Consider the following 18,299-nt stretch of genomic DNA (forward strand, 5'->3'; position numbering starts at 1 on the left):
TCACTTGGGATGCATCCTGTCTCCAGCACATCCTGGATGTGCCAAGGGTGACAGTGGAGGGTTCTGTCACCTGTACAACCCCCCCATTGTCACCACTTAATGGGTAATTTCTCTCTGTGGAGCAGATGCTACTCGTTGATGCTCCCTGCAGTTACTCTGAGGTAAGAGGCTGCAGCTGACTCGGTTCCCCTTTACATGGAACACCTTTATTGCCTCTTAAAAGGCACCTGCTTTGCTGAGCAACCCATAATATTCCTGGCTTTCTGGTCATGGGAAATAGCAGGCTCATCAAGCAATGAGAGCGCAGCTTTGTGTCGGCACCCAACTGATGCCGCCTTTTGCGCCAGTGGGAGTTTACAATCGTCTCCCTTTGTGGCAAAAATAGCAAATTCCCTTCTTTCAATCAGAAATGGCCAGGAAATAGGCAAAAACTCTCCTAAAGATCCCACAGTTGAGAGGCAGCACAAATCCTCTTCCTCCTGTGGTGTGTTTGCAGTGAAGCATCCCGATGTGATTCAGCTCTCGCACCTCCTCCACTCCAGCTCTGAGGAGCGATCACTGCTGCAGGAGCTCCCATCCTCACCCATCTCCTGCTTCTCTGGGATGAGCAAAGCCTCCAATGAAACCCAAAGCCTCTGGCTCAGCCTCCTGCCCAAATGTTTCTGGTGGTACCATGCTGGTAGGCAGCAACTGAGGCGGGGGGATGATGACAAGTTATCTCTGGAGGTTCCCTTTATTCCCCATGGAGGGACAGGGAGCAAGCACAGAGCCGGATGGAGCAGAGGCTGGAAGGGATGGAGTTGCAGGGGGGCATCTCTGGTCCATCACCAGTTCAGAAGAGGGCTCAGCCTTCAACTACACGATTTCTCCTCGTCGTTAACCCTGTAGACTCACGGAATCCCAGCCTGGTTTGGGTTGGAAGGGACCTTAAAGCTCATCCAGCTCCAACCCCTGCCACAGGAAGGGACCCCTTCCACTGGAGCAGCTTGCTCCAAGCCCCTGTGTCCAACCTGGCCTTGAACACTGCCAAGGATGGGGCAGCCACAGCTTCTCTGGGCTCTTCTCTATAGGACCCTTTAGCAATGAGTTCCAATCCATGCGTCTCCTCTCACTTATAACAGGGAGGGAAAGGGATTCATTTCCCTCTGCGCCCACCTCTCCTTGCTTAGGGAAGGCTCAAATACCCCCAGCTGGGTGCGAGTCCTCCTCATCACTCCCATTGAAACCAGGGGACACTGAAACCCCTGTGGGGGAGCAAAGACTCTCTCTGCACCCCAAGAAGGGGGCTTGGTGGTGGGTCACACATAGCCAAAACTTCCCATGGGATCTTCTGCCAGGACCAACAGCAATGCCCTAAATCTCCTATGCAGAATGGGCAGATACAACCAGCAAATTCCTAGCATCGAGCCTGCGCTCTCTTTGGGAGGTGGGGAACAGCCTTTGAAGCTGAGCAATTTCCTCTGTTGCTGCCATTCAAGCCCTTTGAGGAGGCCAAATCCATCCCCTGCTGCTCAGCGACCTCCTGACGTGACGCCTGCATCCCAGCGGGATGGATTTGGACCTTGATGTCGCTGCGCTGCTTTAAACGAGCACCATCAGAGCTAATTCACATCACGTCATGGAAGCAGAGGAGCATCTTCAGCCCTGACAGGGGAAAAGAAGCTGCTGTGCTCAGGCAGGAGGTGCAGGATCCAACCCCACCATCAAGCCATTAACCCCCTGTCAGCCGCCGGTACATGGTGACTGGGTGAGACACCGGTGACAGGCAGGTTCTGTGCTAAATGCCACGCAGACAGGCCCATTTGAGGAGCATCAACGCACCCAGACAGGAGCTGTTTTCTATCCCCAGTACATGAGCAATGTGTAAAAGAAGTTTCTCCTCCTGTCTGCATCCCCTTCCAGCCACAGCAAACGCACAGGTCGGTGAAAACCTTCCTGTTTTCCATGTGGTACCCAGTGTCCTCTGGTTAATTCTGATGGAACTTTGTCACTTTGACATCTGTGGAGCACTGCAACCTCCATCCTCTGTCCTGCCTGTGTTCTGGCTCTCACAAACCTTGGTGGAGGCTTCAGAGGTCACAAAGCTCCTGCTTTGTTAATGAAGGATGCTGTTAATGAAGGATGGGGAAGAATCTACTTGTGGTTTGCCCCAACCATATGCAAGGATGTGATTGCTTGAGGACTGGAAAATCATTGTCATTTCTATGCAGTAAAGATGCTTTGAAGCTATAGGTGTAGCTGGAGGGTGTTTGATGCGTGGAACAGCACAGGAGCATCGCGGGTCAATGATGGACACCCTATTTCCCATTACTGATTTGTGTTGGAAGGATGCTTAAGGCTCATCCAGCTCCAACCCCTGCCACGGGCAGGGACCCCTTCCACTGGAGCAGCTTGCTCCAAGCCCCTGTGTCCAACCTGGCCTTGAACACTGGCAGGGATGGGGCAGCCACAGCTTCTCTGGGCACGCTGTTATTCCGTGTTGTGCAAAGCGGTTGGGAAGGGCACAAGCAGCGAAGCTCCAGGGCTGAGCCCTTTCCCATCCCCTTTGCTGCTGTCTCGGAAGAGCTGGGGGATGGATTTGAGGCTGCTGCCCCGCTCCCCGCCCCATGGCAGGCCTTTGGGGCTCTCCTGCATCAGCCCAGGCGAGCAGGGCTGGAGGTAGCAGGCAGCTAACGCTGCCGATGAATGCTGCAGCACCCCCATCGCCCGCCTCGCATGTCGTTAGGACATCAGCGCTAACGAAGGGGGCTCCTCTGGGGCCCTGCAAAGAGCAGGGACGTGGCAGAGCAAATCCGGTGCTGGGGACACAGAGCAGGGACCCTGTGCCTGAGACGGGGGGATGTGGGGCACAACTTCCAGTAGCCCCAAAGCATCACTTAGGAGCTGGGTGTGGGTCGGGGGCCCTGCATCACCCCCGGGTACCACTGAGCATCACTGCGCGGCAAGGATGCTGCTTAAACCCCATCACTCTGGGATCACTGTTCCCATGTCTCACCCCAACAGACCCCCATATTTGCATCCCTTAAACCCCTTCTTTACATGTCCTACACATTCTGTTGCCTCCCCCTTCCCACCTCATCCTTCCCTTGATTCCCGTAAGTGATTCCGCATTGTGGCTGCGGAGCCTCTGCAACTTGGAAATAAACATTTTATTAACCTTGCTTGACTTTAAAGAGCATAATTACATTTTAATCTCATATTCCCCCGTTATCATTCCAGACACAGAGTCATTTGAATGCAGATCGGTCCCGGCTAATGTAATCTTACGATACAGTAATGAAGAGACGGAGCAGGAGCGCCTCACACCCAATTTAGAGCTGACATTTGGGGTTCTTCTAAAGAGAAGTTTGCCCAGCCGAGGGCTTTCGCATCCTCCTCGGTCCTGCAATGCCAATGGGATTCGGCTCCCGCTGCGAAGGGAAGGGTTTGGTTGGGCAAACGTGGCTGGTGGTGATAATATTGGTCATTAAAGATGCCCACGGCTGCCCCGTGCGGGTGATTCAGTGTCTCTGGTGGTGGGCACGGGGCAAGTTTGGGAACTCGCTGCTCCTTGGTCCCATAGAGGCATGAATCAGGGGCTGTGGTTACATTCAGCCCTCCTTGGGGGGGAATGAGTCTCATTTTATCCATCTAAAAGACCAGAAGTGCCCCAAAAATAGGACCCTCGCATCTGCAGATGGATTCATCCCTCCATAAGCACAGGGCAGGAGACAGCCCCCCCCAGGTAGAATCATGGAATCAGACTGGTTTGTGTTGGAAGGGAGCTTAAAGCTCATCCAGTTCCACGGGCAGGGACCCCTTCCACTGGAGCAGTTTGCTCCAAGCCCCTGTGTCCAACCTGGCCTTGAACACTGCCAGGGATGGGGCAGCCACAAATGGAATCGCTTGGGGTGGCTGGAGCATGGCTTTTCCCCACCCTCATCAGCATCCCTTTTAGGCTGGATCAATGACCCATCCTTGCTCAGCCTGATTGGAGCAAAGGAGGTTACAGTGGTACCCTGGGTAGGGTAGGAGGGGCTGCTGCTCTGCTCGAGCATCCCAAAGGAATCTGTGGTCCCACTGCAATCCACATTGGCAAAACTGAAGTGCTTTGGACAGCAAAGTGAGCACAGTGCCAGACACCACAGAGGGACATTGGAGAGGGATGAACCCCAGAGCATCACTTCAGTGCCCAGGGGAAACTGAGGCACGCAAGGGTAAGGGTCTATTTCCAGAGACCCCCCCTGCAGCCCTGATCCAGCTCTGGGGCAGCAGCACAAGAGGGACGTGGAGCTGCTGGAGCGAGGCCAGAGGAGGCCATGGAGATGCTGCGAGGGCTGGAGCAGCTCTGCTCTGGAGCCAGGCTGAGAGAGCTGGGCTGGGGCAGCCTGGACAAGAGAAGGCTCCTGAAGGGGAGACCTGAGAGCAACTCCAGTGCCTAAAGGGGCTGCAGGAAAGCTGGAGAGGGGCTTGGGACAAGGGCCTGTAGGGCCAGGCCAAGGGGAATGGCTTGAACCTGCCCGAGGGGAGACTGAGATGAGCTCTTAGGCAGAAGCTCTTCCCTGTGAGGGTGCTGAGGCGCTGGCCCAGGGTGCCCAGAGAAGCTGTGGCTGCCCCATCCCTGGCAGTGTTCAAGGCCAGGTTGGACACAGGGGCTTGGAGCAAGCTGCTCCAGTGGAAGGGGTCCCTGCCTGTGGCAGGGGTTGGAGCTGGAGGAGCTTTAAGGCCCCTTCCAACCCAGACCAGGCTGGGGTTCTGCGATGTTTGTTTCCTCCATTCTCCATCCTTGCTGAAGACGAGTTCAGGGTGGGACGAACGCCCAGAGGCTGGACCACAGCTGCCAGCACCCCCCATTTCCATCCCCATCCCTCCCAGCACCCCAGTGGAGCCCTCCTGAGTCACCATCAGCCAAACCCAGCCTTTCTGGGGCAGGGGAGAGCAGCGGATGCTCATTAAGTGCCTGATTCCCCTTTACATATTAATTACACGCTGCTGAGGTCACTCCTGGAGTTGCTGGCAGGGGGATCTGGGACCCGCAGGAATATTCATGGCTGGATGAGGGGAGGGAATTGTTGCTGTTGTTTTCCCTGTACCGTTTCCATCGGTGACACGAGAGTGCTGGGTCTCAGCCCAGGTAGGACCTGATGGTTGCCAACAGCAGGGTCCGTGCCAGCCCCGAAGGTGCCTTTCCTTCTCCTTGCTCCCTCTGCCGCTGGTTTCTTTGCTTTCTTAGCTGAAAAGAGGCCGATGAGCCACAGGTGGCAATGACCGGTCCCTATGGGCTCAGGCTGTGGCACGATCCTGCTCTGCACCTCAGTGCTGTGTGGTCCAGCGCTGCAGCTGAGCCCCTTTGGGTTGGAGGGTGCTTTTGTGCACCCCAAAGTTATGCCCTGGCCTGTCCCGTTGCTGTCCCCAGCATCTCCTCGTGGACCAGCATCATTCAAAGCATCATCCCTCCAAACCAGCATCTTCTAACTGAGCATCCCACCCTAAACCAGCATCATTCCAAAACCAGCGCACACCCTCCCCAAATCTGCATCCTTCCCAAAGCAGCATCCCTCCAAAGCAACACCCCCCTCTGAGCCAGCATCCTCTGGATGAGCATCTGGCCCCAGACCTGCATCCCCCCATCCCCAAGGCAGCATCTTCCAGAGCTGCATCCCTCCCAAAGCAACATCTTCTAAACCCACATCTGTCCCTGTCCAGCATCTTCTAAACCTGCATCCCCCCAAAAACAGCATCTGGCCTCAAACCTGCATCCCCCCATCCCCAACCCAGCACCTTCCAAACCTGCATCCCTCCCAGCCCAGCATCTTCCAGACTGGCATCCCTCCCAGAGCAGCATCTTCCAAACCTACACCTCTTCCAACCCAGCATCTTCCAAACCTGCATCCCTCCAAACCCAGCATCTTCCCCTCCCTAAACCCACACCCTCCAATGTCCATCCATGTGGTGCCCCTCGGAGCAGCCAGGGCTCGGGGGGTGCTGGTGGGATTCACCATCCCTGCGCTCAGCTCCAACACTGAATCATCTCAGCCACAGATTTGCTTGGATGCGATTTGGGGAGGGGAAAAAAAAGCAGCAAAGCAACAAAACAACAACCCAGCCCTTTCCTTCCTCCTCCTCCTCCTCCTCCCCTGGGAAGGGGTGACAGCAGCATAAATAGCAGCCTGCACAGCACAGGGCCAGATGCAAAGCGAGCGGCACCCGTGGCACCATGGCAGAGCCTTCGCTGCCCCTCTCCTTCCTCTGCCTCCTCGCCTTGTCCTCCGCATGCTACATCCAGAACTGCCCCCGAGGTGGCAAACGGGCGCTGAGCGACACAGCCCTGCGGCAGGTATGGGGTGGGATGGGGCTATGGGGATATGGGATGGGGGTTCGGGGAGCACAGGGAAGCTCTGTGGGATGCTGAGGCTCCCCATCGCCTATGAGCACCCCTGGCTGTGCTATGTTCCTCAGTGCACCCGCTATTTGGGAGGGTTGGGGGACATGCCCAGGGGCACGCAAGTGGAGGATGAGCACCCCGAAATGCTGTTGTCACCTCAAGCTTGGACACAGCAGAGTGGGGGGACAGGATACATCCATGCCCATGGCGGGGGGTTGGAACTTGATGATCTTAAGGTCCTTTGCAACCCAAACCATTCCATGATTCTATGGAGCAGGGACAGGGAGCATGGGGACAGAGGGGAAATGAGGAGTGCCTAAAGAGGGACCGCAGCATGAGGACATGCTGCTGGAGATGGGGACAGAACCTGTGCCAGGGTGGCATCTCCAAGGGCTGGCAAAGCAATACGAGATGCAAGAAGGGTGGGAAAGATGGGGAATAAGGACATGGTGGGACAAGGGGAATGGCTTTAACCTGCCAGAGGGGAGACTGAGATGAGCTCTTAGGCAGAAGCTCTTCCCTGTGAGGGTGCTGAGGCGCTGGCCCAGGGTGCCCAGAGAAGCTGTGGCTGCCCCATCCCTGGCAGTGTTCAAGGCCAGGTTGGACACAGGGGCTTGGAGCAAGCTGCTCCAGTGGAAGGGGTCCCTGCCCGTGGCAGGGGTTGGAGCTGGAGGAGCTTTAAGGTTGCTCCCATCCCAAACCGTGCTGTGATTCGGTGCTGATGGAAGCATCTCCCCCCTCCCAGTGCCTGCCCTGCGGCCCCGGCAACAGAGGCAACTGCTTCGGGCCCGGCATCTGCTGCGGCGCGGAGCTGGGCTGTTACCTGGGCACGGCGGAGACGCGGCGCTGCGCTGAGGAGGATTTCCTGCCCTCCCCGTGCCGGGCCGGACGGGAGCCCTGCGGCAACGGCGGCCGCTGCGCCGCGCCCGGCATCTGCTGCACCCCCGGTGAGGCGGGAGGCGGGCGACGGGGAACGGGATGGAGGGGTTGGGACCATGGAGAGGGGAAACGGAGGCAGGGAGCGGAGGTTGGGGATAGGCTTGGGACAGTTGGGTTTAGGGTGGGTGGGAGTTGTGCATCGTGAGGGTGCTGAGGCGCTGGCCCAGGGTGCCCAGAGAAGCTGTGGCTGCCCCATCCCTGGCAGTGCTCAAGGCCAGGTTGGACACAGGGGCTTGGAGCAAGCTGCTCCAGTGGAAGGGGTCCCTGTGCATGGAACTGGGTGAGCTTTAAGCTTCGTTCCAACCCAAACCATTCTATGCAGGTTTGGGGCTCAAAGCTCCTTCCTGAGCCACCACAATGGGATATTTCCCATCCAGGATATTCTCACTCCTCGATGTGCTGGATTTTCCCCTGCCAGCCCCACTCCCTGGTTAACAGAGGGAACAAAACCGGAGCATGAGCATCCCGGGTGCCACCACCACCCCCTTCCCCACCTGCAATGACCCATTCCCGGTCCTAAATAACCTCCCTAACCAACCCCAATAACCCGTCCCTGGTGCATCGCTTTCCATTGAAGAGACCTGCGCCATGGACACCACCTGCCTGGACGAGAGCAGCGATGGGGCTCAGGAGGCAGCCGAGAAGAACCTGACGGTGCTGGACGGCTCTGCTGGAGACCTGCTCCTCAAGCTCATGCACTTGGCGAACCGGCAGCAGCAGGGCAAGCATCCCTCCCTCTGAGCCTGGGGTGATCCCCCCCCCCCGGCCAGCACCGACACCCAGACCCCAGCCTTGTAAATACCTGACCCAATAAAAGCCCTTGTGCACTGTGCTGGCTTCGTCCTGGGGGCTGGGGATGGGTCGTGGGGGGCTCCAGAGGACACAGAGAGGGTGTGGGGATGGATGTGGGGCAGCATTAGAGGTGCATGGGTCTCCTTTGTCGCCCTGCCCATGTCCCCATCTATTCCCATGCTGTTCCCCAGTGGTTTTGCCAGGATTTGTCCCTGTTCTTCCAGTGCTAAGGGCAAGAAGCTCAAGCAGAGCTGCCCTTTGAGTCCCACCCGATAGCCCCAGCAACATGCATGGATGCTGAGCTCCCAGCATCCCCAGTGATGGGGACACTGATGGGATGCGCCACCATCCTGTTACCTCTGACCAAAACCCCTTCTTGGGGCAGATCCAGGGCCTCGTTGCCTTCAGGAACCAGCACAATGGGCTGCTTCAAGCACGTCTCCTAAAAATGATAGAAAACAAGGAAAAACACCCCAAAACCCCTAAAATCAGGAGGATTTGGGCTCCCAAACTCATACAACCCCTGGGGCTGGTGGTATCTTCCCCCATCATCATCATCACTAAATGGGTGATGAGGGATCAGCCCCGGTTATCCCAACCCTCTCCCCCTATCTGGGGTACTGTTATCCCAACCCTCTCCCCTCCCCTGGTCTCTTACCCTGCGGGGTCCCTGCTCCGGGCTCTCTCTGGGTTGGATCTGGGGACAACTCATCCTTTATAATGTCCCTGTGGGAGGTGGCACCTTCAGGAGGTGGAGCTCCGCCATCCCAGCGGGTCCCATCCTGCCCCTCACAAGAGCGCAGGATTGACCCAGCGCTCCCGGCAATGGGAATCTTATCCCAGCCCTTCCGAGGTGGGAGACCCAAAATCACCCCCAAAACCATTGGGAAAGGGGCAACAGCAGCCTGGATGGATGATTCCAAGCTGGGAACACATGGGAGGAAGGAATCAGGCTGTTCAGCTCAGTGCGGCATCCCGGGATGCAGGACGTGAACCCCAACATCTCCTGTAGCATCAGGGACGTGTGGCTGAGCCGGGATGCGGGATGCTGATGGGAGCTTGGGCATCAGGGCATCGACATCCCGAAAAGCACCAGGAGCTGATAACTGAGGGCATTTTCCACCCAAGACACATCCCAATCCTGCCCATGGGGGTCAGGGCACCCCCAGACCCGGCTGGGGTGCTCCAGGAGGGTGTTTTTCCCCCCCAGTCCCATCCCACAGCTGGGATTGAGCCGCTGGGATGCTACAGGACTGGTGCTGAGCCCCATTTGCATCCCATTATCATGGACACCGGTGCCCGGCTCGTCCCCAGGGCCCTGCTGCCTGACCCCGGGTGTGTGAGCAGGACCTGGTGCCCTCAGTGCCGGCCACTGTGGCCACAGTAAGTGGCACATTTGAAAGCAAGCCGGAGGGGATGAGGAGAGGTCGCGGCCTTCCGGCTCTGTGCTGCCTAATTCCCAATTAAGGAGGTGCAAGGAGGGACTGGGATAATGGCCTTGGCATTCGGGTTTGTCCACAGCAAAGGAATTGATTCAGCTCTTAATTGTGGTAATGAAGGCAAAGGGTTGGGGCGAGCAGGAGCCTGTGTGGCTGCATCCTCGGTGCTGTTTCTACAGGGACCCATTGGTGATGTGGTCCAGGGCATCACGTCCAAGCTCCAGAGCAGGAGCCAACAGGGAAATGTGGGGGTTCAGGCCTTTGCCAGTGCAAAAGTACAGTTAGGGATGGGATCGTGGTCACCATCATCCCAAAGCAGATTGAACCCGGCACGGAGCATCTCCCAACACAGGCAGAGATGGGTGGGAAGGACCCATCGTTTCCCACCCCAGATCCCATGGATTATCCCAGTGGAGGATGGGGCTCGTTCTGCTCCCACCAGAAGGGATTTTGAAGCCAAGGGAAGCACGATGCCCCTCTCTCCTCCATCCTGTTGCCTTTCTCCATCCCATCCCAAACCACACCAGAACGATCCCAATCAGAACATGGAGCAACAAGCCACAGCCTTGAGGGATTGGCAGAGAAGGGCCCCAAACTGATCCACAACCTTTGCACGTTTCCCTCCCCGTCATGGTTGGCCTCGTCACCAAGGAGCAAACCAACACCTTGGCCTTGACCTCACGTCCTCGACCTCCGGCTATTAACAGAGCCCTTGGTGTGGGAAGCAATTCCTTGTGGTTCTTAAGGCAGACGGGTGACGCTGGTGCCGGAATGTGTAAGTAGGAGCTGGCACTATATATCCAGGGCTGCTTTTCCAGAGGGGAAAGCTGGGAAGCCTCCCAACCCGCAGCCATGCCCTGCAAGGCGCTCGCTGTCTGCCTCTTGGGGCTCTTGGCGCTCTCCTCCGCTTGCTACATCCAGAACTGCCCCATCGGGGGCAAACGCGCTGTCCTGGACATGGATATCAGGAAGGTAAGTCCTATCCTTTCCTTTTCCCAACGTTCCTGGGTATCCAAGAGGGAAGATGCTGGTAGAAGGTGGGAAAAGACCAAGGGGAAGGCTCAAGTGCAGTGCACTGATTGGAGGTGCTTCCCGGTTGACTCTGTTCCCGAGCAGTGCCTGCCCTGCGGTCCCAGGAACAAGGGCCGCTGCTTCGGACCCAACATCTGCTGCGGCGAGGAGCTGGGCTGCTACCTGGGCACCTCGGAAACGCTGCGGTGCCAGGAGGAAACCTTCCTGCCCACCCCCTGCGAGGCGGGACACAAACCCTGCGGCAGCGGCGGAGGGACCTGCGCGGCCCCGGGCATCTGCTGTGGCACCGGTGGGTCCCAGCCCCCTCATGGGGAGGTTGTGATGGTAAAGTGGGAGGGGGGATGCGTCCCAAGGGATCTGCTTTGTCCTGTCCATCTGGTGAGGAGCGGCTGAGGGACCTGGGGGGTTCAGTGTGGAGAAGAGAAGGCTCAGGGGGGACCTGATGGCTCCCTACAAGTGCCTGAGAGGAGGATGGAGCCAGGAGGGGCTGGGCTCTGCTCCCAAGGAACAAGGGATGGGACAAGAGGAACCGGCCTCAAGCTGCACCAGGGCAGGTTTAGATGGAGCTGAGGAACAATTCCTGCCCCAGAGGGTGCTCAGGCATTGGAACAGGCTGCCCAGGGCAGGGCTGCAGTCACCGTCCCTGCAAGTGTTCACAGCCCGTGGAGACGAGGCCTCAGTGCCATGGGTTAGTGGTGGCCTTGGCAGTGCTGGGGAATGGTTGGACTGGATGAGCTTAAGGCACTTTTCCAACCCAGTTGATTCCATGACCTGTCCATCCACCCAGCACAGGATTGATCCCAACATCAGGGAGGGTGATAACAGACCTTGAGTTTTCAGGGACAGAAACAAGCAGACAGCAACCAGGGGGCTGAGCAAGCAGCAGAGCTCCTGTGGTGCACAACAGTCCATGCCCCCTCCTGCTTCCATCACGCTTTTCCAGCCTTCTCCCTGTATTAGACCCTACCAGAGATCCCACCACAGATCCTGGGGAGCTTCAGGACACGATCTTGTTATTAAACTCCATGCAATTAGAATCCACACCGGGGGGGCTCTGAGGGCTGGTTCCTGCTGTCTCACTCCATCCCCTTTCTCCCCCCATGCAGAGGGCTGCCTGGTTGACTCATCCTGCGACCAAGAGACGCTGTTTGCATAGAGCACCCCGGGGAGAAGAATCCCTGCAGGATCCCTTATCAATCACTGCAGCAGCCCCACGGCAGGTGGGGAACAGACGAGGCAAGTCTGTGACTCAGCCTGGAGTGATGCTCTTCACTAGAAATAAAACTTGTACAGAAAAACAATCACAAGCGGCTGTGGGGTTTATGTGATGAAAGGGGTTGGGTGCAGGCTCAGGAGGGTGGGATGGAGGGGAAAAGGTGGGTTCAGGGAAGGGATGGGATGCAGAGGGACCTGGACAGGCTGGAGAGGGGGGACTGTGTGAACCTCAACAAGTGCAAGGTCCTGCCCCTGGGGCAGTTCAATCACAAGGAGCAAACACAGCCTGGGGAAGACTGGGAAGAGCAGCCCTAAGATGGACTTGGGGGCATTGGCTGACCTCATGGAGCAGGTCCAGAGGAGGCCATGGAGATGCTGCGAGGGCTGGAGCAGCTCTGCTCTGGAGCCAGGCTGAGAGAGCTGGGCTGGGGCAGCCTGGACAAGAGAAGGCTCCTGAAGGGGAGACCTTAGAGCAGCTCCAGTGCCTAAAGGGGCTGCAGGAAAGCTGGAGAGGGGCTTGGGACAAGGGCCTGTAGGGACAGGCCCAGGGGAATGGCTTGAACCTGCCCGAGGGGAGACTGAGATGAGCTCTTAGGCAGAAGCAGCTCCAGGTGATGAATAAAATAAGGCTGAAGGAAGAGACACATGAATGCCAGTATCAGAAGTGATTCTCCACGCGCTCTCATTCAGCCACAGCCCAGATGTGCTTTAAACCCTTCTTTGCACAAACAGGACCAAGAGGTCCCTGGGCCACAGCAGGAACCAGAGGCACAATGAATTCTTACCCCCTAACAACATAAAGGGGAGGGTTGGTGTTTCCTGCTAAGCCACTCAGACCCGTTTTCCTTCATAAGCACCTAGAGGGGTTGAGAAACAGCCCCAGGGAGCGCAGAGCCAGGATGTGCCTTGGGATCATTCCTGTTTTCCACCCCCTACACGTTTGGCGTGAAAACAGAAGGGATGCTGTGGGAGGTGCAATCCCAGAGGCAGAGCAGGAGGCACACGAACACCAGCAGCTCCCTCAGGCAGCAGGGCTGAGACTCACTTGTTGTGAGCCCAAGTTTCTCCCTCACCCTCCTTCCCGCAGGCATTATCCCTTCAGAAGAAGCAGAGCCAGAGCCAGAGGGGTGTTCTCCACCACTTCCAGGTGGATGGATCCATTAGGAGAGAAACTGGCTCCTAAGAGGAGCTCTTAGGACAACATTGTCCGCTTGACAATCCGCCCTTCCTTGTCAACGGCAAAGTTGTAGTTGCGGGGGTTGTCCAGGCATTCCTCGATCCGGGCATCCAGGTTCTCCAGGGTGATGAAGGTTTTGGCTTCTTCCTAAAGGAAGGACAAGGAGCAGCTCTTAACACACGGCCGAGGCACCATGGGAGCTGCTGGTGCTCTGAGAGGCCCTGTGGTGCCACCAGAATCTCAGCAGGAGCTGCATCCAAGAGGAGGAAACTGTTATTCCCTTCCTTGGGATGATTCCACCCTGTTTTCAGAGCTCTCACTCAACCCCCATCCCATCCACACGCTGTCAACGCTCCTGGAAGGTGCCAACATACAAATCCCTATGGGAATAAGCCTCCAGCTTCCACATGGCTCCCAAGAGCTGCCATCAAATCCCACGCAGGCAGCACAGGCAGTGTTGTGCTGCTCTCACCTGGAGCCGGACAACTTCCTTCTCCCTCTCCTTCAGGAAAGCCTCCCTTTTCCTGGCTTGGGTCTCAGCAGCCTTCAGCTTCTGCCTCCTCTCCTCTTCCTCTTCTTTCCTAAGTCTTTCCTCCCTGCCACAGGGAAAGGAAAGGAAAACAAGATGATTGACCACACTCTGTGGAGTGGCATGTTGGTGAGACACATAATCCCTTGGGATGAAAAGCAGAGCCAGAACAAATGGGAAGGAGCAGCACAGCCAGGATGGAGAGCCCGGGCTGAACTCAGCATGGGGATGGAGTGAATTCCATCCTTCTCTGAGCGGGAAAATAGGGGACAATCTTAATGCAAAAGCTTTCAAAGAGACTGGCAATGACATGAGTGCTGCAGACCTGAGACTCAGCAGGGTCTGGCTCCATTTGGGAGCTCCAATGGGATTCTTCCAGCAGGATGTGGAAGCTCGAGTGCTTTGGCCATGGCGATGGGACTGATGGGCTTTTCCCTTCAGCCTCCTCCTGTTTTCCAGGTTCAGCAGACACTGATTTCCTTGGAAGCACGCACACACTCCCAGGGTATCCCGAGGACACTTCCCGTGTCTGACCAGAGGATGGCGACGGAGGGAAGGTGGAGAAACCTCTCCCGCTGACAGTCATCTCTGCAGGGGAGCAGGAGGTGTCCAGAGCTCCGTGACCTCCCCTTCAGCCCCGAGATGGGACTTCTGCGTGTGCGGATTTAGTTAATAAAGGAAAAGCTTAGATCACACAATCCCAGCCTGGTTTGGGTTAGAAGGGACCTTAAGGTTCATCCAGTTCCAACCCCTGCCACGGGCAGGGACCCCTTCCACTGGAGCAGCTTGCTCCAAGCCCCTGTGTCCAACCTGGCCTTGAACACTGCCAGGGATGGGGCAGCCACAGCTTCTCTGGGCACCCTGGGCCAGCGCCTCAGCACCCTCATAGTGAAAGTGTCAAAGAGAAAAGTGTCTTCGTATAAACGAAGCTGCCTCTCATTAAACTGAATTTAGTTCTGCATAAGCAGAAGTTGAAGGCACAAAGGGCAGGGAGCTTGCACAGATAATAAGTTTGCTTTAGAACAAGAGGAACCGGCCTCAAGCTGCACCAGGGCAGGTTCAGATGGAGCTGAGGAACAATTCCTGCCCCAGAGGGTGCTCAGGCATTGGAACAGGCTGCCCAGGGCAGGGCTGCAGGCACCATCCCTGCAAGTGTTCACAGCCCGTGGAGACGAGGCCTCAGTGCCATGGGTTAGGGGTGGCCTTGGCAGTGCTGGGAATGGTTGGATTTGATGAGCTTAAAGGGCTTTCCCAGCCCCGTTCATCCCATGCCTCCACGGTGCTGACCTGCGCGCCCGCTGCCGCGCGTTCTCCTCCTCGTTCCAGGCCATGAGGCGCTGGTGCTCCTGCAGCAGCCTGGCCGAGTCCTCCTGGGTGAGCAGAGCCTCCCGCTTCTTCTGCAGCACCTCGGCCCTGAACTCAGCCCTGCCGGGAGGGGACAAGCACAGGGGAGGCTGCTCAGCTCCTGCTTGGCAATGAGTACCCGGGGAGGGGAGTCTCCTAAACCTGCCCCACAGCCATCCCAGCCCCAATCCTGCCCCACTGTAATCCAGGGTGTCCAAACACCCCTACTGCAAAGTGGCTCCAGAGCCTCCAACCGTTTCCCGCCCTACAGCAGCCCCACAACCAGCCCCCTGCCCCACCGCAGCCCCATACATTGACATCCAACCCCACCCCACAGCAGCCCAAAATGGCCACAAGCCCAATGCTTCTCTACTTCACAGGTGCCCCACAGCCAGCCCCCAAACCCTCCTGTGCCCCATTACAGCCCCACTGACAAGTCCCCTGTCCCACAGTAGCCCCACAGCCGGCCCCATACCCAGAGTCACTGCCAGCCCCCAACCCTCCCCTGCCCCACAACCAGCCCCACATCCCAAATTACTGCCACCCCCAAACCCCAGCGCTCCCCTGCCCCACAGCCAAGCCCCAAACCTTCCTGTGCCCCATTGCAGCCCCACTGCCAGCCCCCGACCTTGCCCTGCTCCACAGCCAGAGCCACTGCCAGGCCCCAAACCCTCCTGTGCCCCATTGCAGCCCCACTGACAAGTCCCCAGCGCTCCCCTGCCCCACAGCGGCCCCATCCCCGGCGGTACCGGAGCGCTCCGAGCACCAGGCGGTGCTGCCGGTACCGCTCGGTGATCACCACCAGCTCCTCGGGGTCCACGAGCGGCGGCACCTTCAGCCGCGACGCCTTGGACTTGGCGGGGAGGTCGTGCCGCTTCTTGCGGCCCCGCGCCGGGACGAGCCGCGGCCCCCAGCAGGGCCCGAGGCCGGGTCCGAGGCCTGGTCCCGGTGCGGGGCTCAGGGCCAGCCCCGGCCGGCAGCGCCACAGCGCCCGCAGCATGGCGGGGCGGGCCGCGGATGTGACGTCACTGGAGTGCGCCGCCCGCGGGGTATCATGGGAAGGGGAGAGGCCTGCGGGGCATCATGGGAAGTGTAGTCCCGGGGGGAATAGGGATCCCATGGGACCCTCTGGGGTACGGACACCACTTCCTACGGGATACGGTATCCTATGGGACAGCGACCACCTCACGGGACACGGGACACACGCCCTCCCCACCCCCCACCCCGCAGGATACAGAACACCGCGGGATATGGACCCATCCCAATAGAACAGGGGCCACCTACCTTCGGGACAGGGAACCCCATCCCGCGGGATACGGACCCCTATGAAACAGCTCCTTCTCCCCGAAACACACATCCCGAGGGATATAACACATCCCAAAAGGGACAGCACTCCCACGAAACACAGCCATTCCCTCCGGAACACGGCACCCCCCACGGCACGGTGCTCCCCATGGGACACGGGATACGGGACATGGAACTCCCGGGATGCGGGACACTGGATGCGGGACATGGGATACGGGACATGGAGCCCCGCGGGGCACGGGGTACAGAACATGGAAGCTCTGGGACACGGGATGAAGGATACGGAACTTGGAACCCCACAGGACACGGCTTCACCGGGACAAGGGACTCGGGATATAGAACCCCGGGACACGGGATACGCGATATGGAGCCCTCGGGACACTGGATATGGAACCCCCTAAGATATGGGACATGGAACCCATAAGGGGCCCCTGGACTCTGCTCCCCCGGGATACGGGACATGGAACCCCCCGGGATAGGGCACACGGGATAGGGGACCTGGCACCCCCGTGCACACACACACAAACACCCCCGAGCCCCCGCTCCGCCGCACGACTCGGTCCGGTCTCCCCGCGCCCCTTTATTGCCGCTCGGTCCCGGGGCTCGGCCGGTGCCGCTCCCCGCTCCCCGCTCCCCGCTCAGCGCTCCTCGCCCCGCAGCACCGCGCCCTGTGGGGGAACCGCCCGTTGGTGGGGCCGGGGCTGCTCACGGAGCAGAGCCCCAAGTCCCCATCCCTGGTCCCCGTCTCCATCCTCATCCAGGTCCCCATCCCCATCCCATCCTCATCCACATCCCCTTTCCGGTCCCCATCCCCATCTCTATCCCCATCCCCATCCCGGTCCTCATCTCGGTCCCCATCCCAGTCCCCATCCCCATCCCCATCCCTATCCCTATTCCTATCCCCATCCCCATCCCCGTCCCCATTCCCATCCCTATCCCCATCCCTATCCCCATTCCTATCCCAATTCTTATCCCCATCCCCATCCCCATTCCCATCCCTATCTCCATCCCCCTCCCCAACCCCATCCCCATCCCGGTCCCCCCCCTTTCCCGTTTACCAGCAGCGGCTCCTCCCGCCGAGGCGGGCACCGGGGGGGGCGGCAGCGCCAGAGCGGGGCTGAGACCTGCGGGAGAGGGGACACGGGGAGATCCATGGGGAATCCCGAGGGAACCCGGGGTCCTAATCCAGGGTCTCAATCCGGATGTTTAATCCAGGGGATAATATCGGGGGTAATCCCAGGGGCGTTAACACAGGGGGAATCCGGGGGGGTTAATCCGGGGGCTAATCCTTGGGGAATCTGTAGGATTTAATCCCATGTGGTTCATCGATTACCCCAGGGTGTGAATCAAAGGGGTAATATCAGAGGGTTAAACCGGGGCAGTTAATTCCATGGGGTTAATCCAGGGTCTTAATCCAGTGGGGTGTTAATATGGGGAGGATCCCAGCAGGGTAATCCCATGGGATTAATCCAGGAGGTTAATCCGGGGGGTTATTGAGGAAGGGGTAACCTCAGGGGGGTAACACAAGGGAGGGGGGGAATAACAAATCTGAGTGGGGGTAACTCGTGGGGATAATCATGGGGAGAGGGATAATCCAACAGGGGGTAATCCATAGGGGATAATCTAGGGAAGTGTAACCCAAGGGGGATAATGGGGATTGGGGGGGGGGGGGGGGCAGAAAAGCACAAGGGGTTAACCCTGGGAGAGGGATAACCCAAGGAGAGGGATAACATGGAGGGATTGTAACACCTGGGGGGGATAATCCTGGTGTGTGGGGCACAAACCTGGGATAAACCAACCCGGGGGGGGTGTCACCCCACTGCGGGGGGGTCACCCCATTGCGGTGCCTACCTGCAGGGTCGGAGGGGGTGCCAGGTCCCGCTTGCCCCCCGGGTACCAGCCATGGGACCAGTGCTGGGTAGGGCAGGGGGGCACAGCACAGGCCAGCAGCAGCAGGGCCAGCAGCAGCAGGGACCCGCGGGGTGCCATGGCCGGGGGGGCTGTGGGGACGGGGGGGGGGTTGTTCCATCGGCACCCACAGCGGGGGCACCCCTGGGGGCTGAGGAGGGGTTTGAGGGTGGAGAAGGGGAGGAGCACCCGTGGGTGCTGATTGAGGTGGTTTGGGGATGGAGATGCTGGAGGGGATGAGCACCCATAGGTGCT

At 58.6% G+C, this 18,299-nt stretch overlaps 3 protein-coding genes across 4 annotated transcripts; 2 read left to right on the plus strand and 1 right to left on the minus strand.

Annotated features, from left to right (window-relative positions):
• Nucleotides 1-6,181: 6,181 nt before the first annotated feature.
• LOC308221766 (vasotocin-neurophysin VT) lies at nucleotides 6,182-8,044 on the plus strand (the record flags this gene model as incomplete). The annotated part of the gene is made up of 3 exons (XM_080619039.1): nucleotides 6,182-6,316; nucleotides 7,110-7,311; nucleotides 7,881-8,044. Exons 1-3 carry the CDS (start codon nucleotides 6,197-6,199, stop codon nucleotides 8,042-8,044), a joined length of 486 nt encoding a protein of 161 aa, XP_080475165.1. The 5' UTR covers nucleotides 6,182-6,196.
• A 2,271-nt stretch (nucleotides 8,045-10,315) lies between these two features.
• LOC308231024 (neurophysin 1-like) lies at nucleotides 10,316-11,722 on the plus strand (the record flags this gene model as incomplete). The annotated part of the gene is made up of 3 exons (XM_080636117.1): nucleotides 10,316-10,506; nucleotides 10,651-10,855; nucleotides 11,673-11,722. Exons 1-3 carry the CDS (start codon nucleotides 10,387-10,389, stop codon nucleotides 11,720-11,722), a joined length of 375 nt encoding a protein of 124 aa, XP_080492243.1. The 5' UTR covers nucleotides 10,316-10,386.
• An 834-nt stretch (nucleotides 11,723-12,556) lies between these two features.
• On the minus strand, nucleotides 12,557-15,837 carry MRPS26 (mitochondrial ribosomal protein S26). Of its 2 annotated transcripts, XR_013956448.1 has the most exons (5): nucleotides 15,581-15,837; nucleotides 14,775-14,912; nucleotides 13,813-14,138; nucleotides 13,431-13,554; nucleotides 13,092-13,105 (listed from the first exon to the last, which is right to left on the minus strand). XR_013956448.1 is itself a non-coding variant. In XM_080613574.1 (4 exons), exons 1-4 carry the CDS (start codon nucleotides 15,829-15,831, stop codon nucleotides 12,974-12,976), a joined length of 645 nt encoding a protein of 214 aa, XP_080469700.1. In that variant the 5' UTR covers nucleotides 15,832-15,837; the 3' UTR covers nucleotides 12,557-12,973. The 2 variants fall into 2 exon arrangements, 1 of the variants encoding a protein (XP_080469700.1); XM_080613574.1 differs by lacking the exon at nucleotides 13,813-14,138 and having other exon boundaries at nucleotides 12,557-13,105.
• Nucleotides 15,838-18,299: the final 2,462 nt, after the last annotated feature.

The sequence above is a fragment of the Psittacula echo genome, assembly GCF_963264785.1.
Source record: "Psittacula echo genome assembly, chromosome: 1".
NCBI lineage: Eukaryota > Metazoa > Chordata > Aves > Psittaciformes > Psittacidae > Psittacula > Psittacula echo.

Coding starts and splice junctions, on each gene's coding strand:
- MRPS26 (XM_080613574.1), bottom strand. CDS start 15,831: ATGCTGCGGGCGCTGTGGCGCTGCCGGCCGGGGCTGGCCCTGAGCCCC. Junction 13,555..14,774: donor GCGCGGCAGCGGGCGCGCAG/GTCAGCACCGTG, acceptor TCCCTGTGGCAG/GGAGGAAAGACTTAGGAAAG. Junction 13,106..13,430: donor AGGAAGTTGTCCGGCTCCAG/GTGAGAGCAGCA, acceptor TCCTTCCTTTAG/GAAGAAGCCAAAACCTTCAT.